Source organism: Centroberyx affinis, unplaced genomic scaffold, assembly GCF_046629955.1.
Source record: "Centroberyx affinis isolate AG114_WGS23_722 - 3 ecotype Tasmania unplaced genomic scaffold, CSIRO-AGI_Caff_v1 ptg000397l_1, whole genome shotgun sequence".
Lineage (NCBI taxonomy): Eukaryota > Metazoa > Chordata > Actinopteri > Beryciformes > Berycidae > Centroberyx > Centroberyx affinis.
Window position 1 is genome coordinate 36865 of NW_027279065.1, and position 23860 is coordinate 60724.

At 41.6% G+C, this 23860-nt stretch overlaps 1 protein-coding gene across 2 annotated transcripts in view; it reads left to right on the forward strand.

Moving 5' to 3' along the window:
* The window catches only part of gdpd5b (glycerophosphodiester phosphodiesterase domain containing 5b), a 56266-nt gene that overhangs the window by 21702 nt on the left and 10704 nt on the right, over window positions 1-23860 (forward strand). For both annotated transcript variants that reach the window (XR_011694987.1, XM_071516284.1), the window contains exons 3-9: window positions 13983-14086; window positions 17229-17322; window positions 17537-17596; window positions 18031-18129; window positions 19152-19245; window positions 20995-21140; window positions 22685-22767. Coding sequence is in view for 1 of the 2 variants with exons in the window: in XM_071516284.1 (XP_071372385.1) it covers window positions 13983-14086; window positions 17229-17322; window positions 17537-17596; window positions 18031-18129; window positions 19152-19245; window positions 20995-21140; window positions 22685-22767 (680 nt within the window). In the remaining variant the exon portion in view is untranslated. The remainder of the gene's footprint in view (window positions 1-13982; window positions 14087-17228; window positions 17323-17536; window positions 17597-18030; window positions 18130-19151; window positions 19246-20994; window positions 21141-22684; window positions 22768-23860) is intronic.

A 23860-nucleotide genomic window follows, 5' to 3' on the forward strand; every position in this document is an offset into this window, starting at 1 on the left:
CCTTGATGATAACCCCTTTGTATATCTGTTTCTTAGGTGAAACATGCATTACTTAATACAGCACTGGGTAGTAAAGCAATAGGAATTATAATGGAGGCTGACCTTGCTGACATTGCTTATCTCACAAGATAATTATAAGCTATCTACAACCTGTGTGTGTGTGTGTGTGTGTGTGTGTGGTGCACGTGTGTCCGTACGTGCATGTTTGCTCACATCAGGGTGGCAGCGAATGTGACCTCCAAATGCGGAAACAGATCCTGTCTTATTCTCTGTGTAATTATTCTCTCAAGGTCACTTTTCCATAATAACTGTGTTGCTATCCTGTGAGATTCTGATGCTTAGGGATTTTTATTTTAAGCTTTTTTTTAACAGGATTTTGTGGGGGTTTTTAAATACAGAATTCCCATTAAGTTTTAATGACAGATTAAGGTTTTGTGTGTTCACGATCACATCCCTGGATGGTCTGATGTTTTGTAGTTACATCAACATCTACTAATGACATAGCACTGTTATACTTTTTGACAAAGAGTGTATAGAAAATAATGGCATTCATAAGATTCTCCTCTTCCTCTTCTGTTGAGGCTGCTGTACAAGCTTGAATGTAGAAGCTGTTCTTGCAGCTCCATCCACTACTGTGTCTCTTTTCAGGGTGCAGAACAACAACATGGCTATGCAGGAACTGGAAATATTTTACAATTACTGTGCTTCTGAGCAAAATCCCATAGAAGGCCTTAGCATTTTTTTTTTTCCAGTCTGTGGCTGGCATGCGTGGCGGTGCTCACTCACAATGCCTCTCGGTTCCTAGATACCTTACACTGATGTCTGTCCCTCAACATTGATTTATAAAGAACAATTATCTCTCAGCGAAAATATCCTCGCTGACTTATCCCTTATCCAATAACCTTGAGCTCTGCATGGAGGTGAATTGGGCATTATTACAATACTCCCTTGTTTCCCGTTGTCTGTCACTGCTGTCAGCTCCCAAGTGCTCCAGATATTAGATTTTTAATTAGTTTAATCAAGTTTTGTAATGAATCCAACTCATCGAAAGCTTTATTTGTCTAAGTGGGTTTTATGTAACGGCACTGGCCCGACAGTGGTTCAGTGCAGAGAAGATGCTGCAAGCACCGCATCTCAGACGGGTTGGAAGGCAGCTGCATGACAGTTCATCATAGTCTGGAGAGACTTGATGCAATGAAAAGTATATATGAAGGACTTGATGCAATGAAAAGTATATATGAAGGACTTTAATTCCAAAATGTTATGTATGTATTTAAGAAAAAAATGACTTTTCAATGTTTTAACTACCTGTAGATGTCCCATAGTTTCACTCATACTCATAGTTCATCCCATAGTGACATTCGCACTAGTTAACATTTTGAAAAATTTGGATGAACACATTTTTTTTAATGGTAGGAACAAACGCTTCATATATAGCTATTAGCTACACACTGAGATGCATATTCAGAAAAGCTCCTTTTGATTTGCAGGGTGCGTTACAAGGCACGCATCAATACCCAACCGTCACGTGCGACTCCCAACCGAAGAATATCCAAGTGCTTGTTTTCTAATAATAGGTATAAGCGCAGCATGTCAGAACAAGCACCACATTCTACACAGGATGAGCTATTTGTTCTGACCTTTCCTTCCATCTCAGCTATTCTGCCCTTAAGAAGAACACACAAACATACATATATACCCCCCCCCCCCCCACACACACACACACACACACACACATTTGGATAATATATTTTTCCCCGCATACTGTAGATAAGCAGAAACCTGGGGCACAGACGAGGATGTATGTCACTCAGAACAGACGCATGGCAGCACTACAGATTAATCAGCTGCATATGCATCAAGTAAGTGTCCTGCATTAAACCTGGATTAGGTGTGTAAACACATAAATACACAGACAGAGAAGGGGATGTCTGGTAGCTGTGGGACCATATAAAAAGCAGCGCAGGACTAAATAAAGAGATATTGATTTTTTTCCCCTCCTGTTTGCAGGGAACTGGACACCGTGTAGCTCTGTTTCCTGTTGCACGTGGTTGTCTTTCAGGCCAGCTGATAGGAGAGTGCCAAGTCAGCATTCTTTGTTCACGCTGCTCATCCTTTGTTTTGGCCGTTTGGTGTTGGTTAGCACTTGTCTTGACCCCAGCAAGAAGCACACAGTCAGCCACCCACTGTTCACCAAGGTTGGAGTCGGTTTATTTCAATTCACTTGATTCAGGAGCTGGATTTATTTATTGCAACTTTAAGAAACTGGGAGTTGCGGTATTTGTATTATGAATGGAGTGAACTGAAAGTGAATGGAGCCAAAAACCTGCTGTGCACAGTAATGTTGAATATATTCCAGTTATTGGAGTGCAGCTCTGCCTTATTTATTTATTTATTTGTTTATTTATTTATTTATTTGTTCATTTGTAGCAGAATTTTCTTTATTTTTATATAAATATTTCTTATTTTTTTACTGTTTTTGATTTGTTTGATTGTTTATATTTTCTTTGGTTTATTTTTGTTTTATTTTTATTTTATTTTATATTTTTTTGACATTGCTTTCCCATACGTGATCCGAGGGAATCGGCCAATACATACTGTGGTTCAATAAAAATATGTCACTTTGAAACCGTTTGAAAGATGTCAAGGCTACTTTTTTCAAGCCCTTCTGACACAGATCTGACCATTTTATTGCTACAACAAACGGAACAGAAAGATTTGGAATTCTGTCCCAAATCATCTCTGTTTATTTCCTATTCAGCTAATTCTATCGATGTCAAACATTAGATTTATTATCTGATTTGAAGCAGCAATGAAATGTCACATGTAACATATCTGTCTGCCCTTCCTGATCACATCCCTGAGCACATATATTTGAATGCTGTTAAACTGCATGAATGCCAAGCAATGGAAATGTCACTTGACATGTGACTTGTGGAATGTCATTTCATGCAGCTTCAGCAGTGAAGGGCGATACTGCCCGAACCCTACACTGCTGAAACTGTCCCGTCATTTTATTACAGCATTCCTACAGTCCCTTGAAGGCACTTTACTTACTTTAACTTAGCATGCTACAATCCTAGACATCTGAGCCAACCTTTCATGTTTCTTACATTTCCGTCGGTCCTTAGCTGCTGTTGCACGAATAGAGACAATTTGTAATCAATCTTCATACCTGAAAGTGTCTGCCAGTTCTTAAATCCAAAGAGCTGTTGTTTCCACTGAATATGCTTCCTACTAGGGTAAGATTACGTCATGTGAGACTACATCTTTAACGATCCCAGTGCACAATCTGTGTGACCAATCAAGGACAGGTATCGGCTACATGTAACTGGACCTGAGCGAATCACTGAGGCGTGAGAACTGAGAGTCTGACGTTGAAACTACTGTAGACTCCTTCATAACCCACCAATAGAGAACTGCTGTTTCACTCCTTTTTCATCTTTGTAGCCTGTAATGAGCCGTCCGGCACGGCCGACTGTCTTAGTGAACTTGCTTCTGTCTGTGTGAGAGGGGCTTTGTAGGAAGACGGCTCACGTCACTCGGTGCAAGCCGATCTGGCCTCTCAGTAATAATTGAAAGTATTTCCATTTAGCCAGTCTTTACCTTTCAGTCACACAAAGGCTTCAAAAATAGAAGCAAGCAAGGCCACTCGGCCATAATTTGCCAGTGTTCTTGTGGTCTTCATTTGCCTCGGTCTGTGAAATGACAGACGAAGAACACAATGACCTGAACTATAAGCACTAGCAGCCGTTACCTTGGTGGGGGAAATGACAGAGTGACTCCAGCTCCAGCTTGTTCATTTCATTTGCATATACCAGAAATAAAAATGGACATTTTCTTTTCTTTCTTTCTTTTTTTCTGGGTTTCAGTTGGGTTTTTTTTGGACCCACAATTTCCATTCATTTCTAAAGGAGATTATTATTTTCCTACTAATTTTATTTTTGCTTTTTGGTGTGCCTGATCACATCCCTGTCCCCTCGGTTTCCCTCCAGCTCTCAGACTGAAAGGTCAGAAGCTTCAATATATCAGATGTGAGATGACTACATGGCAAGGCCTGCTAGCTGGCTGAGGGTGTTATGGTTAATCATGTCTTCAATGCAGGAAATGTCCTGTCCAGGATTTTATAGTAATGCGGATCATTACTGATGGCGATATCAGATTGGCAAGTAGCTTCCATACGTGTATTATATGCATTTTACTGAAATGAGCAATAACATTTCAGACCCTCAATTTAAAACAACCTTTTTCAGAACAGATTTTCATGTTTGATATTCTCTGAGCTGCCTTTTGCTTAACAGGATTGGACTATCACATCCACCTGCCAGTCTGTCTTAAAAAAGCAAAGAGGGCAATTTTCCTGAATCTCTCCCCACCTCCCCCCTCTCTATCTTCATCTTCCACTGTTCCTTTCTCTCTATGTGCCCCCCCCCCCCCCCCTCTCTCCAAGGTGAAGAGGAGAGACTCTGTAGTAATCCATCTGTCAGCCACTCTGAGTTTCACGTGGACGCCTCTTGTTTATGTAAAGTCACAGCTGTTTCCATGTAGACCTGTTATCAAGTCTGCCTCTCATTCTCCTTCTTGCCAAATTGTTGGGCATTTACAGGCTGTATAGACCGCATTTGTCCTCAATAGATTTGCAAGCGGGTTTGTCTTCAAGTGTATGGATGAAGCCTTGTCCACTGTGCTTTGTATAGAATGAAAGATTGAAACCGTAACAGGAGGATTTATAAGCATGTTTCTTCAATTTATTTGCCCCCCAAACCCACTCATAAATAAAGTTCATCACATACATACACACAAAGACCAGACATGGTTGAAGCATTATTTATAAATAATTCATTGCATACCAATTAATTCAAACAGATACCTCCTCATAGGACAATACAATGAGTGACAGAAAGTTTAGACAATCCTTTCCTTTGGTTGAAAACTCACCTGACACTATCTGAGTTGTGCTGATGTAGTAAACCCCTCACACCTGGTACTCCAGGTTAAAACAAATGCTTAAAACTATTTTCAAATGCTGTTTGACCCAAGTCTGACAGGTCAAGCAGGGCTAAACAGAAATAAAACGGGAAAATACAGACACCAGCAAGATACACGTTTGCCCTCCTCTAGTAGATTCCCATCAACACCACATACATGCCGAACCTAAATATTCATTTTCTACTTTGGCTAGCCCATCATGTTAACCATTTAAACTTTATATTTGGCTGTGTCCACTGTCAGCAGACTGCAAAATGGTAAGAATTAATAAATTGGTAATTCTCAAAAAGACATCAAGAGAAACTGGTAGGATCCTTAGCAGGGTAGCTGTGTTGCTCAAGTAAATGGATAGCTTTTCTGCGTTGAATATGCATTGTTGACTTCCCCTATCTCTGTTAAGGACAAGCTAGATTAGTATGAGCACCCAATTATGCAGTGAAATAGTCTCAAGTCCCTTGACATGAAGGGAAGAAACGCCAAGAAACTTGGAATTAATGCAGGATGGCTAATATTAACCATCGCTATTCATTTTGAGTTAAAAACCTACAGTATATGTTTACTGTTCTGTGGTATTTGTTTGTTGATCTGCCGTCAGCCGCCTATGTTAGTCAACACATGCGCTATTTTATTTGTGTATTCAGAGTTGCAGTGAAAGGTTTAGTTAAATAGAGTGGCCGTAATTTTAGAGGGTTGGTCTGCGTCTGGAAGGCGAGACCGTCTGACCGCACACCACCAAGGACTCTGTTATCTTTACTCTAGTCGTTAGTAGAACTGCATGGACAAAATATCATATTGATATTATGTTGATAGGTGTTGCTGTTGCAATATGAAGTCTACCTCACCATTTGATATGCTTTGGAACATTTTCAGTATCTCTACATCAGTAGATTATTTTAATAGTTGCCCTTTGTCTTCCCACTGATGACTAATCTTGTCATATTCTGTTTATAGCCCGGGGCGGAGTGTACTCAGTTTACCAGCCTTTTATTTTGAGCAGAATAGCGTTTACCAACCTTTTATAGGCTGACATAAATCTTTATCATGTAAATTTATAATATGCATCATAATAAGTTGTATAAAACTAATACAAGTTATATGAGAAAAGGGGAAGGGGGGGGGGCATAAATCAATGCTTTTATGAAAATATTGTTTAGTTTACTATAGTTTACTCAACTTTTTATTTACCACTACAGCTCTGTATGTAGCCTAGAGTTACAGGGCCTGGGAGAGGTGTGTATGGCAAACACTGCTCATCCTCACTGCTTCACTCAGTGACTGAGTATTATAAAATTGTTTTACAGTAATTCAGTACAATAATAATTAATAATTAAGTTGCAGCATTTGTGATAATTGTGGTAATGTGTCCAGTGTTGTGCGACCTCTCCGCCTCCCTGGAGAGACGTGGGTGGTCACCCAAGGCCATGGCCTTCTAGGATGATGGATGAATTTGCAATTTCACTACTTCAGTGCATGTCAGTCCAGGGTTACTTTTTTATTCTCAAGATTAGCATTCATTTATTAAATTTATTTGCCAATCTACACAAGGTAACTGGAATTCTTTTTTTTTTATACTTCCTAGATCTAAACAAGTGCGCTTGCGCTTTTTAGGTGTTCGGATGATTGTAGTGAGTGAAACTATGTTGACTTTAAAAACTCCACCTGTTAACACCAAAGTGCTGTGGTAGCACAGTGCTGCAACTAAGAGAATCACTGAACAAAATATTTAATTCATGTGTTGACTGAGCCACTGCAGTTAGAAAATCACAGAGTTTCTTCCTGGTATGTGGATGTTCAGCGCAGCAACATCCAGTTAACTGATGCTTGTTTGACTTCTACCGTACTGCCTGGTGTACGAGTGCACACTGTATTTGCATCATGCAGGGCTCTGGGGCTCTGTGCTGCCTAAACAGTGCATAATATAATTCCCCTCAGCACTACAAATTCAAAGTATTGCACACAATTGAATGAATGTACACACAGAGCCCGGCTCTTATAGAAGTGCTCATCCCGAGCACCTAATAAATACAAAACACGTACACATAAAACAAATACCATTGCATTTAAATCTGGTCTGGTCCCACTGTTCTGACTAGTTGGCGCGGCTGTTGACTCAGACTAGCACTGGTTTGCTGGAATGAGAGTATATAACTTCCTGTTAAATATTGTTGAGGTTGTTGACTATCCTAAGAGAATTTCTTATAAAACAGTTGCATTTTAGGGGACACAATCATCTACAGCTTGAAATATTGGGAAATATTTCATTAATTTGCCCAAATACACTTAGGTATTGAACAGGAGATTATAGAAGGATTTTTAAGCGTTAAGACAATGGAGACATGGCTTGTATAAAAAGGGGGCTCAACTCGATATTAGGAATGTGTTTGTGCTATTTTTTTATACTCTTAGGAACACCTTCCTACATTTGCACACGCTTTTGTACAGTGTGTGAATTGTCCTGGTGGGATGGCTGTATTACAAAGCAGCGCAGCAGGCCCGGTGTGAAATGCCAGGGACTTATCTGGATATGTTCAGGAATGTGACAAGGGACTGAGGTGTTAAGTCCAGTGGAGAGAGAGGCGTAGAGAGAGAGAGAGAGAGTCGGCGGGGGGGGGGGGGGGGGGTGCGAGGAAAGAAGCAATGACGGCCAAAGAATAACAGCTAAACCGCTTTTAACAATGTGTTATTTTTTTACTTTAATATGTGCCCAATATGGTTTCACTTCCAAATTTACATACATTTATAAGTGTATTCACACACGCCGACATGTTTGCATGTTTTTGAGTGCGTCTGTGCTGTTCTGTGACAGCAATTTCTGCCGGGGCCGTCCCACCCCATATCTTCCCTCCGCAGCGTTGGCATGTTAGACGGCAGCAAACTGAGTCAAGCTACCGTACCTAATTGAATTTGTTATTGAATTGCAGGGTGTGCATGAACTGTACATGATTGTATGTGAGTGAGGAATTTTGAGAGTCCCTGTCAGTTTCTGTCTATCCTGGTATAGGGAACCCCAGTAATATTGGTGGCCATAACCTGACGGCAACATGTACATACTGTAGCTGTCGATCTAATGATGACACATCTGACCTAGGTGCTACAGTGTAACATACTACTACAGATGAAGGCAGTACACTGTGTGCCACCCCATAATTATATCTGTCAAAATCAGAATCACATTATTTGCCAGGCACAAAAAAATGTTGAGGAAGTTGTCCAGTGACGTTGGTGTAGAGATGTACTGACAACTAACAGTGTCACAGTGTCACAGTACATACATGGTACAAGGACAACAGGGCCTCACATACAGGACAAAGGGCCCTCGAAATTACGTGATTTTTTTTTTTCCTCACACACGCATTCACAGGCACACACCCACACACACACACACACACACACATACCTTATCACCTTTTCATGTCTGTTCATAGTTCTTCGAGGGCATGCTGTGCTAGAGATGTCCGCAATTATTATTTCTTTGAAGTGGAATTCACATGCATGCATGCGTGATGTAGCGGACTTTGCCCCTAGCGAAGCAGAATTCCTTCCCCATGTACTGCTGTCCTGTCAGTGTGGAGGGACAGGAGTAAGGCACGGAAGACGAGTACAGCTGCATCATCAGGACGCTTTGAATGAAATGGAAGATTTTCTCTAATATGCAGCTTGATTTGTAGACCAGGGATTCTGCAGAGCGCCAGAATACCTAGTTTAAAGAAAGCTGCGTGAATGCTTTTTGTCCTATTAGAAGAAATTGCATCATCTTGCAGTTTGTAAATCACAGTAGTTAGTATTGCAATATCAGTATTTTTTCTGATTAATTCTGCAGCCTTTGTCTTTGTGTGTGCTGTGTGTGGGTGTGTATTGTGTGTTTTTAACGTGTGTGCCTGAGTAATTGAGGGAGCATGCATGTCTGTCCATGCATGCACATGTCATGGTATCATGCTAATTGCTAAGCTTGAATAATAATTATACTACGATAACACTATGGCGTAGCCTAGTTCCATATTTGACATTGAAGCATGATTGCTATAAATAGTTCTATACTGTAGGTTTAGGGGGAGGTAAAGATCAAGGGAAAAGAGACACACACACATGCACCCACGCACACATGCACACACACACACACACACACACACAGATCGTTCAGAATCATGTTGGTAATGATTAGCATTTACCCTCTGTGAGATAAGTAGGCCAGATCCATCCAAAACAGATCCAAGACATCACACACCTTTACAGAGTCTGCAACACTGAGGGAAAGCTGGTGTTTGTTTTACTTTGGTTTGGGCATCAGATGGGTGGTAACAGGCCCACAGACAGTTTAGACAATAATATTTAAGTGAATGAGCGAACCTGATGAAGCAGTGTTGCGAAACGTGTTCACTCTATTGTTTTTACTGGCTGAAATGGGTGTATAGTAAATGAACGAAGACAAATCAGTGCGGCGAACCTAATCTCCTATGAACTATGCTTCTCCTCTATTTTGCCAGCAGCTAGAAGAAGCCCAAGCTCTGCAGAAGTCACTTCACATTTTTGCATTTTTCAAATAAAATTTTATACGTTTCTGTATACCATACTACTTTACTCTAAATTGTACTGATGCGGTAAACTCCGCCCATCTGGTACTCCAAACAAGCTAAAACAAACACTAACAAAAATCTGCTACTTCTGCAGTAATTTTAGTGACGGAAGTGCAAGTGGAGGATTTTTGAGATTTTATCCCTTTTTTTTAGCATTAAGATGAGTGTTTACACGCTGCAGTGAATTTTCCCCTGATCCGTTTGATCCTTCTATTTTTAGCAGTGGAGTTTGTTGGTCAGTAAGGCTTAAGTCTGACTGATTCCATCCTTTTCAATTTACCTTGTTTGGAAAGCAAAACTGTTTAGTTAGAATAAAGTAGTTAAAATAAGATATTTAATCTTCCCACTGCAAGAGAAAAGTACTTTTCCCCATCTGCACTACATCACTCTGAGTGGCTATGGAAAAGGACTCTTGTGGGTTTTGAAAATTCAGTACACTACTTTTTTAATTATTTTTTTAATTACAGTTCACCACATAATTTGAATTGAATTGAATCTAATTGAATGGCTCTGAATCCTCCCAAGGGGAAGTTGTCCCTGTGGTCTTTCGAGAATTCTCCAGTGGTGAACAGCGTTGAACTATCAGAATAATTATCAGAAACATGCAGGCTGTATTTTCCTTATTATTCTTAAACAGTCTGTGATTCCTGGAGCTTTAAAGTCTTGATGTTTGTGGAGTGGTGTTTGAACAGCAGACAGCAGGTTTTTAATGCTACAGTGTCAGTCCAGGCCATGGGGTGTTGTGCCCCAAATAAAACAGCAACCATGCAGAATGGTAATGTGATGTCATCAGGGCAGGCCAAGTCATGCCAGGCCAGGCCAACTGCTGCTGAATAAGCTGGGAAACGGGAATAGAGAACTGGAGAAGAGTGGAGAACCTCTGTCCTAACAAATCGCAGAAAAATGAGAAACTGAAAGTAGTCACAATTAAAGAACATCTGAGCTTTTGATACAAGAACAATACGACAGCTAAGCATTTTATATGTATTTTTAGGCCGTAATGTTTGCAAGCAAATGAAAATCAGCTACACCTGAAGAGCAAAGAGCCAACATACTGTATGCTGATTCAAACTGAAATCCTTATAGTTTTGCTCTCCCAGGTGTGGTTGTCCATTTGAGTAGGTTCAAAACAGGGAAAAAAAAGGCTACACTTGTTTCAGTGCAGTTTTTATCATCTGTCATTTTTATGATGCATTAAGTTGCAGGATTGGATGCACAAAAATCACATGTTTCTCACGTTGTTGTTGGATGTTCAAAAATCAGATATGGAGGAGGCCAGGTTTGCATTGTGATCAGAATTTTGTGTTGTCTGGATTCAGTCCAGCCACAATGTGCTTATAAGCAATGTAAAGAGATGGGGAGATGGAACAGAAAGGCTAATGCAGACAAAGATTTAAATAAATACAGCAATATGAGATGCATAAAAGCTGTTTTCAGTCATTTCTTAAAATCATCTTCAGCTCCAGGTCTCAAAAATCACATCCAAATGACAAGTGTAACCATAACCAAAGGTATCAGGCAACAGGACTTGCATCTTATTATATAGATCGAGCCTAGTGTGTACAGAGTAGTTATGCTACTTGCCAGAATAAATTGGAGCCTTTACCAAAAGCCAGCATGATGCCACCCTGCAATATGGACACCCAGATAGTGTTTCTCAGTGACCAGAATATTCTCTGTTTTTGTTCATAGCCACTGAACACGACTAAAACACAGTTTATTATAGATGAAGTAATTAATTAAAGAGGCGTGAGTGTTGGTAACAGTATTGACCGCACCAACTCTGCTCTCCCACGGGCGTCTCAGGTCTCATCCATCATTGTCCATATAGAGGGGTGGGTGGATGGGAGGGTGGGGGTAGGGGGGGGTGAACAATGTCCCCTCACAGGAGCACGAGGTCGGAACTCCCAGGTGTTTTCAGATAGTCATTAAGGACCATGGGAACCAGGGTCGGTGCCTTCTGATCAATGAGCAGAGCTGTCTGACACACACACACACACACACACACACACACACACACACACACACACACACACACACACACATGCACATGCACACACACCTGCTTCCCAGGGAGACCATGGTGTAACCTTTTGTTACTGGAATTGTTTTGTTGGACAGTGAGTGGACTTTTTTTGCCCTAAGACAGGTGTGAGTGTTTGTAAATGTGTGAAACAAGGTGCTGCTGCAAGCCTTCCTTCAATAAATAAAGGTTAAAAAACCCATACAATAGGAGCAGTTTTACAAGAGAGACTGCTTGTGCTTGTTCTTTTAGTCATTCCCTTGTTGTAAGGGGCCATGATGTTCAGCCAAAATGATTTGGATTGTGTCCATACTATCTGACGTAAGACGACTTGTTACATAATAAAATTTGTCTTACACTTCTCAAATTTACTTTCAGAGTCATGTCCAAATATGAAATGTTGTTGGATCCCCATTCCCCCAGGCTTTTTCCCTTATTTGTATAACAGTTCACTGTAATGCCATAACAACCATTCCCAAAAATGTAATAATATTACATCTTTATACCGTCATGATTCCCCCTTAATTCTGACCCCAGGTCTGAATAGTCAAAGCTGGTGAAGCTCACATGACCGACAGTGGAATCTCCCATTTTCCATCTTTGTTAAACTGTGTGCCATGTCCATGAAATCATCACTGAGAATGAAAGCTGTGTCATTATTACAGTATTGTTCTTGTGACCATGAGCCTGGTGTGTACATACAGTATGTAGCTACATGTAGGTGCACCCATGTGTTTGCACATATCCAGCATGGCCTCTGATGCCGTCTGTCTTTAGCTGAGCAGATATAAGCAGCTCAGGCTGATATTCTTACCTGTGTGTCCCATCAGCAGGCTGCTGGTGGGGGCGATCACGATCACAGCTCTGGCACACACAACAAAGGTGTGTATTCAAGCTGCTTTGCTTGGGCTGAGTCTCATTATCCTGAGACCAGAACACACACTGAGCGCGTGCATGTGTTTGTGTGTTTTTTGTGTGTAGCGACATATGTGCAGCCTGTGCAGCCTGGTGACATTCTAGACACTTGACACAACCAGAGCAGATGTGATTGTACTATAATGACTACAGTTACACATGTCATTTTGATGTGATTTATTATGGGGTTGTTTTTTTTTCAGATTCAGGTCTGAAGATTGGATTTTCTGAGATCACGTTGTCCGCTCTTGGCCTTAAAATGGCTGTTTGTGTCTCCTGTGGTTGTATTTATTTAAAACTGAGTGTCTGCATCACTCTTCCCCACTCTCCCTTCCCATCTCTTTACATTGCTTGCATGAGCATTGTGGGTGGATTGTGTCAAGATAATGGAGAATTCAGATCACAATGCAACCCTGACCACTCACATATCTAGCAATATGAGCAAAATGGGATTTTTTTTTGTCCATCCAGACCCTGTCAATTCATGTGTCCCGGCGCGATCGGACGATTAAAGTTACATTGAAACGACAAGTAGAACTCTAGCCATTACCATTAAAGCTAGAACCTTTATTCAGTCTACTCTGTGTGTGTATATTCAAGCCTAAGGGTTATCACAGCAATTCAAGTCAGCTAACGTGCTGCCGCTAAGTCCTTTGGGCTGCACTGAGCTACAAGTTCTGTTTAAATAGAGCAATTTTCTCCGCTTATGAAAAGGTCAAAAGGCTGTCGACTGAGTCACAGGCAAAATTTGGATGTACTTAAAGTATGCAGAGAGAGAGAGAGAGAGAGAGAGAGATGGAGAGACTGTGTGTTGCTGCACGTGCGCATACGCTCCGGGGAATGGCTTAAGGATGTGTCTGTGTCTAAATGTGTATTTTATAATTGCTATGGTATGAAAGTGCATGACAGAGCAGGACAGTAATTAGTCAGCTTGCATATGAAGTTATTGAAAGTCATTACTTCATAATGAGGAAAGTGTATAAGGTAATAGTCTCTACTGAGGTCAGCAGCCAGGTTGACACCCTATGTGCTCATTGCAGGATAAGTCCAAGGAAAACTTAGCCCTGATGCACTCTGCTAGTTGTCTTTTATGATTTTCCATCTTTTTGCAAACTTGAAGTTAGAGTATGCTCATCTAGTTTATAAAGTACCACAAAATCAGCCCACTGACATGAAAACATTATATAGCTGTGTGCCCATGACTGTTCCAGACCTTAATAAGTAATATTCCTCCACATAATGATCTTTTCTGGTGTCTCATAGTTTCTTTTTTTGTTCTGGCAGTATTCACAAACTTGCTGTTAGAGATTGCAGGCCATCAAATTCCCTCCTTTTCCTGCTGTAACAGTCGCCGGGGGGGCAGAAACTGCCCTCAAATGTCAATAGAACCATGTGGAACCTCTATAATGTTTCTTTTGTAAATTCTAATTTAATATAGTGGATCCAAAGAAATCATTTCTTGTTTGTTTGTGTGTGTCCAGTGGGAGCTGCTGTGGTCTCTCATCCTCCTCTTTACCTTCTGTCTGCTGCTGGTCTGGTTCTACTTCTGGTGGGAGGCGCACAACGACTACAATGAGTTCAACTGGTGAGTAGTCTGTGTGTGTGTGGTGAAACACGTGTGACTTTAATTCAGTGTACCATTGATGAAGTCACCTATGTTATGCCCTCATGCCCCAAATGCCATTCAGAAAACAGAGTTTTTTAATATGTTTGGATCCAGTTTGTGTACATTTTAGTAAACATAAGGAACAATTCCATATAGAAATGATATATGTGTATTGTAGAAATGTATTTCAGTCTGCAGATGGCTGTAAAGATGATTTCACTAACATTACTTTTTGGTGTTGAAATAGTTCTGAAAGTAGTCAGTATGAGCAACCCGGTCCTTGGAAAGTTCATCATGACCTCTAGACTTGTGTTCATGAGCAGGATTATAAATGAATGGGATTTGTATGTCAAAAACAAAAACAATACCCCTGAAAAATCACATTCCTGATAAAACTGGACTACAGCCAAAAGGATGTACTGTAGGATCTACGTTTTCCTTGAAAACTACACTGACCGTTACTACAGACTGTTAGGTGTTCTGATGTTTCAGAATATAAACCATTTAGAAAGAAATTATGATGTAAACCAGACCACATTTGTTCTCACATTTGTTTAGTTTTGTTTTTATATTTGGCAGGGTTTTTTGTCAGTTTAGCATTTGATGATTTGACACGTTCATTTCTATTCCTTTGCATCATGAACCTCTTTGTGGACATTCTCCTCTTTGGTGTCCGAGTCCTTTCCTCCTCTTGATTACCTCCTCTGAACTATGATATGTACTTCTGATGTGACCTTTTTTGCCATCCTTTATCTCCATCTGTCCTCACCATATTGTTTCGCCTGCAAATAAATACTATGTAGCCATAACATTTCCCCCGTGCTCGTCTGCTTGTTGATTTCCCAAATCATCACAGTTTAATCTGCCCTCTGCCTTAATCTGAGCGGAGAGCGCCCAGCCCTCCACAGATTACACTATTACATAACAAAGATGGCTCACCCAGTATTGCCCAGATATCACTCAGCCCCGTATCGCTTTCCCTTGACCACTAAACACTGAGGTGAATTTGAAGATGAAGATGAAGCAGGGGAGACCGGTTAAAGACAGATGTTGAAACCACTGACACACAGACTAGATACAAGGTGGTGCAGCTCAATGTCAGGCAGCTGTTGCTAATGTTTTCTACACTTGGTGTGCTGCGTTTTGGAATGCAATCCTTCAGTTATAAGGGCCGGGGAGACGGGAGCCTTGGCAGAATATGGGGAAAGAAGCCTTGTGCTGTGCTGTATGTCATAACAGTTTGCTCTGTCCTTCAAGGTCACTTTCCTTGCTCTGTCTCTCCCACCACCTCTCCTTCATCTCCTCCCCCTCTCCTCCTGCTGTCAGCACTCTCTACAATGTCACCTCTTTTTCTTCCTATTGTCCGTTTTCTTCCTGTAGCTCTTTCACATTCCTCTTCGACCTTTCTCTGCTTTCTCTAACCCTTCGTTCCTCATTTCCCTCTTTCATTTATCCACCAGTTTTCTTTTATCCAACCCCCTCTCTTGAATAATATCTTTATTCTCTTTCTCCATGTTCATCCCTCCCCTTTATCAGGGATGTGATTTTTCAGAGGTGTTTTTTCCATTCATTTCTAATAGGGAAATTACAAATTTCCTGCTTTTCTTCCTGCTTTTTTGGTGTTCCTGGTCACATGACTGATCACCTCCCTGCCCTTGTGTATTCCAGTGTCTTAGCAGCGGTGAGGGTCCCAGTCCCTCCTGCAGCATAAATGTATTCACAAGGAGCAATGATCATTGACACTAAGTGACCCTGCTGTGGCTCTGTGCCACTGGAATCACTGATAAGGCTTTGAATGTAATTAGTGGTGTGGTGTGCTGGGTCCTAGCTGTCATGTAACACACACACACACACACACACTCTCACACACACACACACACACCCTCCCTTTGCTCTGCAGCTGTCAGCCCACCAGGCCATCTTGAGACACCCAGTGTCACACTTCTCAGCTTGACAGCTCAAGGGTGTGTGTGTGTGTGTGTGTGTGTGCGTGTGTCTGTGTGTGTGTGTGTGCGTTCAAAGAAAGAGGTAGAAGTGCAGGCAGGATATCTTTGTTGTTCCCCTTACTTCCCGTTGCCCATAATGAGGCTCTGCCATAAGGCAGGACTGTCCTTTCAGAAACCAGCCGTCAATAATTTGCCATCCATCCGTTACCATAACGATTACATAATCTGCTTGCTTCCGATTCTCTCCATAGTTTAGCAATGGTCTCTGTAATCACTGAGGCTGCCGTATTTGTTGTGTTTGCCTGTGTTTAACTTTATGGCAACAATAAAGCATTTCGCTCCAGGGCACTTAATGGGTGTCTGACTGAAAATTAAAGGCTACAGTGAGTCTACAGTGGTTTTTGAGTCACTGACAGGGCTTTTGCTACTTTTTTATCCTCAATTTTCAGCTTTTCATTTACCTCTGTTGTAGATTCATCACAAAATACAGGATTTGTGACCATTTGAATGCACCTAGGAATATAGTGGACCACCCATTTTATTTGTTGAATAAAGTTTGCTCACCTTTTTAGGCTGACATAATTCTTCATGAGCTAAATTCATAGTATACATCATAGTAAGTAATGTCAAACTGATACAAGATATATGAAGATTAGGTATTTAAGGGGAAAAATATATAAATGAATGCTTTTCTGGAAATGTATTTTTGTTTATATTAATGGTTGTAATGCCTTATGATGACATCATGGTTTAGCCACCTTTTAATTTACTGCTACATCACTGAATACACCCCTAACAATGAGTTTACTCCTAAGCATGCATATTGTTTATTAAAATCCCAAGCATGTACAGTATATTTCACATTGGGATCTTTATCTGTCCTATTTGCTGGCTTAAGATTGTTTCTTCTCCACTCTCGGCACTACTCTAGCTAATATAGCGGATAACTAGCCCAAACCCTGCCCAGCCCTAGTCCATTTGCCATTACTGAAGGCAAGGTGTTATTCACTTATACTGGAGGAGGCAACGGGTGGTATTCAAACATTAACACAAAGAAGAACCACACATACACACAGAGTCAATCTTCTCTTGCCTTCCCAGCTGTTGGTAAAGATAAAACACCGGTGAGCGCTCAGCATGACAAAGGTCATTACCTCTCGCTCTTGTTCCTGCAGGTTCCTGTACAACCGCTCCGGGGAGTGGAGTGACGGCACCGTTCCCATCCTGGCCACCACCGCCGCTGGTTTCACCTATATTGCATTTTTAATGGTCAGTCCTTCATCAAATATTCACCGAGGAGGCGCTACCGATGTGCCAGAGATAATGCCCTGGTAGTGTTAAAGCAGTTTGTGAATGGTCTGTACGTGTTACCAGAAATAACTGGTCCCACGGTGACATGAGCAAGTTGTGAGGCAGCAGAGTTGTTTTTGAAAATTGTGCTTGTGTCTCTCTCTCTTGTGTGTGTGTGTGTGTGTCCTTTCAGATTTTAGCACTTTGCCACGTAGCAGTTGGGCAACAGTTGAATTTGCACTGGATTCATAAGGTAATCGGCCAAACGTGAGAGTGTGTGTTTGTGTGTGTGTGTGTGTGTGTGGAAGGTAGTTGGTGGGTGAGTTGTACCTACATGCTTATCTCTGTGAGTGTTTGTGTGTTGGGGGTGGGGGTGGGGGGGGGTTATATATTCTTATCTGTTTGCATGGTGCGTGTGCGCATGTGTGTGTGCTCATTCATTGGTGATCAGCTGAACTTTTCTTGAACTTAGTGTTTGGTTCGTGTTGTCCCAGGAGGGTTGTGAAAGCCCAATAAATGGCCTGTGATACTATCAGAAAATCATATAGAAGGACAAAAACACTGCTGGGGTGTGAAAGGCGCCAAGGCTCTTTTTGTTTGGTCTGTGTGTGTGTGTGTGTGTGTGTGTGTGTACGTGTGGCTCTGTATCTGTGGTGACAGCCTCTTTCATTTTCTCTCTCGACACAGATTGGAGTGACTGCTGCTCTGCTCTCCACCATCGTCGGGGTCATATCTGTCAATCAGACGTGGGGGGAGGAGTGGCACGTCGTCCCCATATCACTGCAGGTCAGTGGACTGCAGCCTAGGGAAGCCTCAATCCCACTGTCAGAGTACTTAACTGAGCATTGTGATACCTAGTGTGGAGCCGGGCCATTACTTTTACATAACAGTCTAGACCAAGAGTTTCAGGGCATTGGATGAAATAATTGAGCTACAATCAATTTTCCTCCATTAGAGAGATCCAGAGTTCTTCTGTGTTTGGAAAGAGACAGAAAGACAGAAAGTCACGTTGCTTTGATTCATAACATGTTACTTGTGGCTCTCAGTATCGTATTTTAGTGCAGTGGAAACTGTCAGATGCCTACTTTAGCCCGGTATCAGTCTGATATCCAGTACATATTATATATTCTTGTGAATGAACTTAAGATGTTAATAGCTAGTATTATTTGTAATTTATTAAGGTCCTTCAACTCTCCCAAAAACTCAATACATAACCACTTTTCATATGTAAATCCCTTGAATATATATGTATACATGCTATTGTTTTTTTTCTATTCTTGTAATGATATCCCTAAGAGAATGTTCCCAATGTACTAGCATGTACTGTAATTTCTGCATTAATATTGTCAGATTTCTACATCTCCTAATATGTAGAAATAGAGCAAACTACAACTACAGTGACTCATTTAGCAGCAAAACGGTAGAAGCATGAGAAGCTTGTAATTAGAGTGAGTCTCAGTGGGATAATTGCACCAGAAATGTGTGATTGAACTGGACACGCAATGCCACTGAAACTGATTGGTGTTTGTGACCGTATGCCATTAAAATTGAACGGCTCTACAAATTATTGCTATTATCTCTGAATGGCTTTGCTAATGTCTTACCGCTAGATGATCTCAGTAATTCTATGCCTCTCAATCCTCTTTACCTTTATCTCCCTTTCCCTTCTTCGCTCGTTTTCCTCTTCCTCGCCCTATTCTCTTTCTCTTATCTCTCTCGCTGCCTTTTTTCCTTTGTCTCTGTTTCTCTGTATCCTCTTTCTCTCTTCCTCTCCCGCCTTCACTCTCTTCTCACACCTCTCCCTCCAGGCTACAGGTCCTTTCCTCCACATCGGGGCTCTTGCTGCGGTCACAGCGCTGTCCTGGATAGTGGCTGGGCAAGTCGCCCGTGCAGAGAAGACAAGTAAGTCCTACCTATGTGTGTGTGTGACCTGTGTGGGTTTACCTCTCTGATTAACACAGACCTGACTTAACTGTCCACCTCACACACACACACTCACACACACACACACACACAGCACACACAGGAAGGGTGCTGAATGATTAACACCATGTAGACAGAGGCCAGGACCTCCACCCAGGGTGTCGGAGATAATGAACATTCCTGTGGGCTCATGTGATGTTTTCTGGGCCAGGACACCTTGGATTGTTTTCTCTTCAAGCACAGGACACTATCTGAGGATTAGTAGCTATTGGAGTGTGTGTGCTACCTTTTTCTGCTGCCATGGGTGTAATGTCTAAGTGGAATAGCATAGAATAAAAATATATTATTCTTCAGCAGCAGTAACCTTCCTCAATAGTAATGCTTTTAATTAAGTTTATGTTCAGGCTAGAGAGCTTTACTCCCACTAAGTTACACAAGCACTTTTTCTTATGACTGTGCCCTCATATTGTGCAAGACAATTTGTATTGTGACACATTTTAACTCTAATAAAGGAGATGTTTTTCTACTTAGCTGTGATAGAACATTCTGCTTTAGCACAGCCTTGCTGAGTTTGAAAGGTCTTGGCCAGGTTTCTCTCACTTCAGCATCTCTGCTATAATGCAGAGCAGAGACTGAATACCAAAGAGGATATGAGGGTGTGTGTGTGTACTTGCATGTGGATGGATTGTTGGGTGGTTGGGTGGGTGGGGAGGGAGGGATATGTTGGTGTGTGTATGTGTGTCTGGGCGAAGGCTCTCAGTCTCCTCTCTGTAACAAGAGTTGTCTGACGTGTTCAACCTCGCCCTGGAGTTGACCTTGAAACAAATACACACCCCCATGTGTATATGTGTGTGTGTGTGTGTGTGTGTGTGTGTGTGTGTGTGTGTGTGTGTGTGTGTGTGTGGTGTGTGTGTGTGTGTGTGTGTGTGTGTGTGTGTGTGTGTGTGGTGTGTGTGTGGTGTGTGTGTGTGTGTGTGTGTGTGTGTGTGTGTGTGTGTGTGTGTGTGTGTGTGTGTGTGTGTGTGTGTGTGTGCACCAAGATCCTTCATCCCTGACTTACACTGAGATGTTGCAGGGGAAAGTGTATTTCCTTGGCCCCTGAGGTCAGTGCTGTTGGCCATTGTGCATAGCTATTAATACCATCGTGCATTACCCATATTCACAAAAAGTTACATCATACATCGCTTTGCAAACTGAACAACAGGCCTAGACTGCACAAAAGTGTCATCTTGGGCACAAATCAAATAATATCTTAAAAGAAAACACTCTTTTAGGAGAAAAAGCTATTTTATCAATTTACTGTTCTGCAATGAGAAGGTTGATAGCAGCCTCACCTCTGTGTCTGTGTGTGTGTGTGTGTGTGTGTGTGTAGTATGTAATGCTTTAGTATGCTGTTTACGTTTACTGAAAGATACAAACTAGCTTAGCATATGCACCACATTAATTACTGGGCACACAGGTGAAACCACTTAACAATCTTGTCATAAAAGTGTAAAAAAAAAAGGTCTAATCAAAGCATTTATTTGCCAAAAAGTTGATTTGTCCCTTGAATAGCTATGAAAAATGAGAGGAAAAGATCATAAGCATGACAATTTTATACAGATATACATTTTGACATTTGACTTTGCGTTTAAATCATGGATAGAATCAGTAAGTCTGTATTATCCTTGTTCATATTAATGAATAAGAGTGAAGCTGAGGTGTGTTCTTGTGTCTCTGTCCTCCCAGGGTTCCAGGTGGTGGTGCTGCTGCTGTATCTGAGTGTGTTACTGGGCCTCTACATCGTCCCTTTGTCCATCACCTCCCCCTGCATCATGGACCCCACCAGCCTCAAACCACGCCCTGATGTCATTGGCCACCAGGGAGCCCCCATGGTGAGTCAGCTGACCTCCATCCTCCAATCAGAATGTGGGGGTTTGAAACGGCTTTTACACGAGTGCGTACACTTTTAGTAGCCTATTGGTGGCCCCAATGGAAATCAAACCCCAAACCTACAGCAGTGTTAATGCCATGCTCTTACACACTGAGCTACATGGGGAATGGAGCCTCAAGCCCTCACAGTGTTGGTGCCATGCAGAGTTTAAAGGGCCACTTTAAAGGTAATTCTGATAAGGAGAAGGCAGAGAAAAAGCTGTGTTGCCCCCCCTATATGTTTTTCTTCTTTGCTTCTCATTTGTGTTTCTTCTCCTGCACAACCCAGGGCTATTCTAGTCTATTAATGACCTTGTGGTCGTGGAACTGAAAATAGCCCAGAAAGGGATCGGTGTGCTGTAGTATGGCTGCCTGATGTATGGCAGGGAGTCGAGATACGCTCTCTGCTGTTTTTTCTGGAGCCTCGCCTAGCAAAGAGAAGGAGAGGGAGGGATAACACTTAAATTGGCAGCCTGATATGTAGGAGAATCAATTGGGGATTTCTTTAATGAGATTCACTTCTGTCACTTAGGTTGTTTTCAGTTGTATCATGTCTCTTACAGATCATGTTAGACTCCATTGCAGTGTTTTTTAAGAGCCTCTTAGAGCCTTTCAGATAAGTATGCAATTGAAGGCCACACTATAAATATGATTTATGCATACCCAAGCACATTGCAGCTTTGGATATTTGATTTATGTACTCGGTTTAATTTTATTGTTTCTAAACGTTACCTGAAGAAGGATTTATGTGTTTGGCACAATTTCCCACTGGTTGTTATGCAACACTTGGATGGGAATTGACGGTGGATTCCTGGAAATATGTTAACAGTTACTCACTCTCATTCTCACGCTCACAAACACACCCTGCCCTCCTCAGTTATTTGAGCAAAATGATCAATCAACACAGTGGAATCTAAAATTAGGAGTGGCTCTGTGAGGCTGTGAGAAACTCCCATAGGAGAAAATCACATGACTGGACTCCATTTCCCAGAAGCACTTTGCATTGATTGCAACACGCAGCTTCATCCTTCCTTACCCCGTGGTTTCACCTCTGCTGTCATTGACCATTATCAGCTTTACTCACAAGGCCTTATGGGAAAATGCTTTTGTACTGAGTAGTGTTTAACTTGGTTTGGTGTTGGGTCATAACCTTGACTTGAAGAGTTAAACAGCAATCCAAAGCCCGGCCTCGTTCATTTCACAACATTCCTTCCTGTTCAGAGAGTGAGGAGTCTGAGCAGTGCACTGAGATTTTCACATACATCTCTGTGAGATACAGTATATCATAGAGTTGTATGTTTTGACTTGAAGAAGAAGGTCTTATTCTTAGTCTTATACAGTTTTACCATTCATGTAACATCTCATCGGTTGTTTTTTCATAGTAGCGCCTAATATAAGGTCACTTACAGGATATTGTTACAGGCATGACAATCAATCAGGTACTGACAGTGCTCTCTCGCTCTGTGTGTGTGTGTGTGTGTGTGTGTGTGTGTGTGTGTGTCTCCAGCTTGCTCCAGAGAACACACTATTGTCCTTCAAGCGAGCTCTGCAGATGAACGTCACCGGGTTGGAGGCTGATGTTGCCATCAGGTACACACACACACACCCCACACACACACACACACAGAATCAATACAGCAGCACCAGTGTGAGAACAGCAGACTGACGGAGCCAAACAAACGCGAGGTCATCTGGTGTTTCACAGGACTGTACCGCTCTGCTGGGCCTTCTTTCCTGAATTAGCAGAACAGTGTTGAGTTTCCTCAAATCATCTTAATACTAGGATCATCTTCATCAAATGACTTGCTCGGAGCAAAGACAATCTTAGTAGAGCTTAACTCAGGCTGGAACATTTGAGCCTGACCCGAACACAAATTCAAAAAATATCTGTCCAAAACCAAAGACTGAAGGGTATAGATTTTTGTGAGTCAAAACTCCAGCTAAATCCCACAATTGGTAATAATTTCCTAATGATAATTTCCTAATAACAGTACTACTAGTACTACTAGTACTACTTTATTTTCAACCTGGATTTGACCCAGACAAGTACGCAAGAACTGACTTGACCTTATCCAAGCCCACTGGGTCCTGGTTGGTCCCATCAGCATTGGGCGTACATGTCGATCTGTGGACCTCAGTTCTGTTTTGTTTGATGGAACTCAAACCTGTTTTCCAGAGCCTTCCTGTCATTGTTTGGTAGTAACACTCATAGTTACTATTTAAATTTCAAGAATAATATTACAGTTGCCAACTTGCCAATCAAAAAAAATAGTTGTTGCTTTTGGTATCCCTTCCTCAGATTGAAGATGTTCATTATCAAAATACTCTATCCCACTCCCATTCCCTGAGTTGTGTTCAATATAATTAGTTGTCGGCTTCTCAGTTGACATGGGCTCACACTGAATTAGCTTGGATGGAAAGTGCATTAGTGCACAAACGGTGCGATTAATTTATCACAAATTTTGTAGGAGTTGATGCAACCGACAGTTGCTGCTTGCAGAGAGTAATAAGCAAAGCAATAATATTACTTTGAAATGAAACAAGTACTGAGTATTATATTCCTCTTAATGAGTAACAAGCCCAACACATAGTTGGGTACGGCAGTCAGAGGATTGTGGCATTGGGCAGGCTAGAGCCGTGCAACAGTAGATCAGTAGATAGTAGACGGAGGCTTGACATCTCT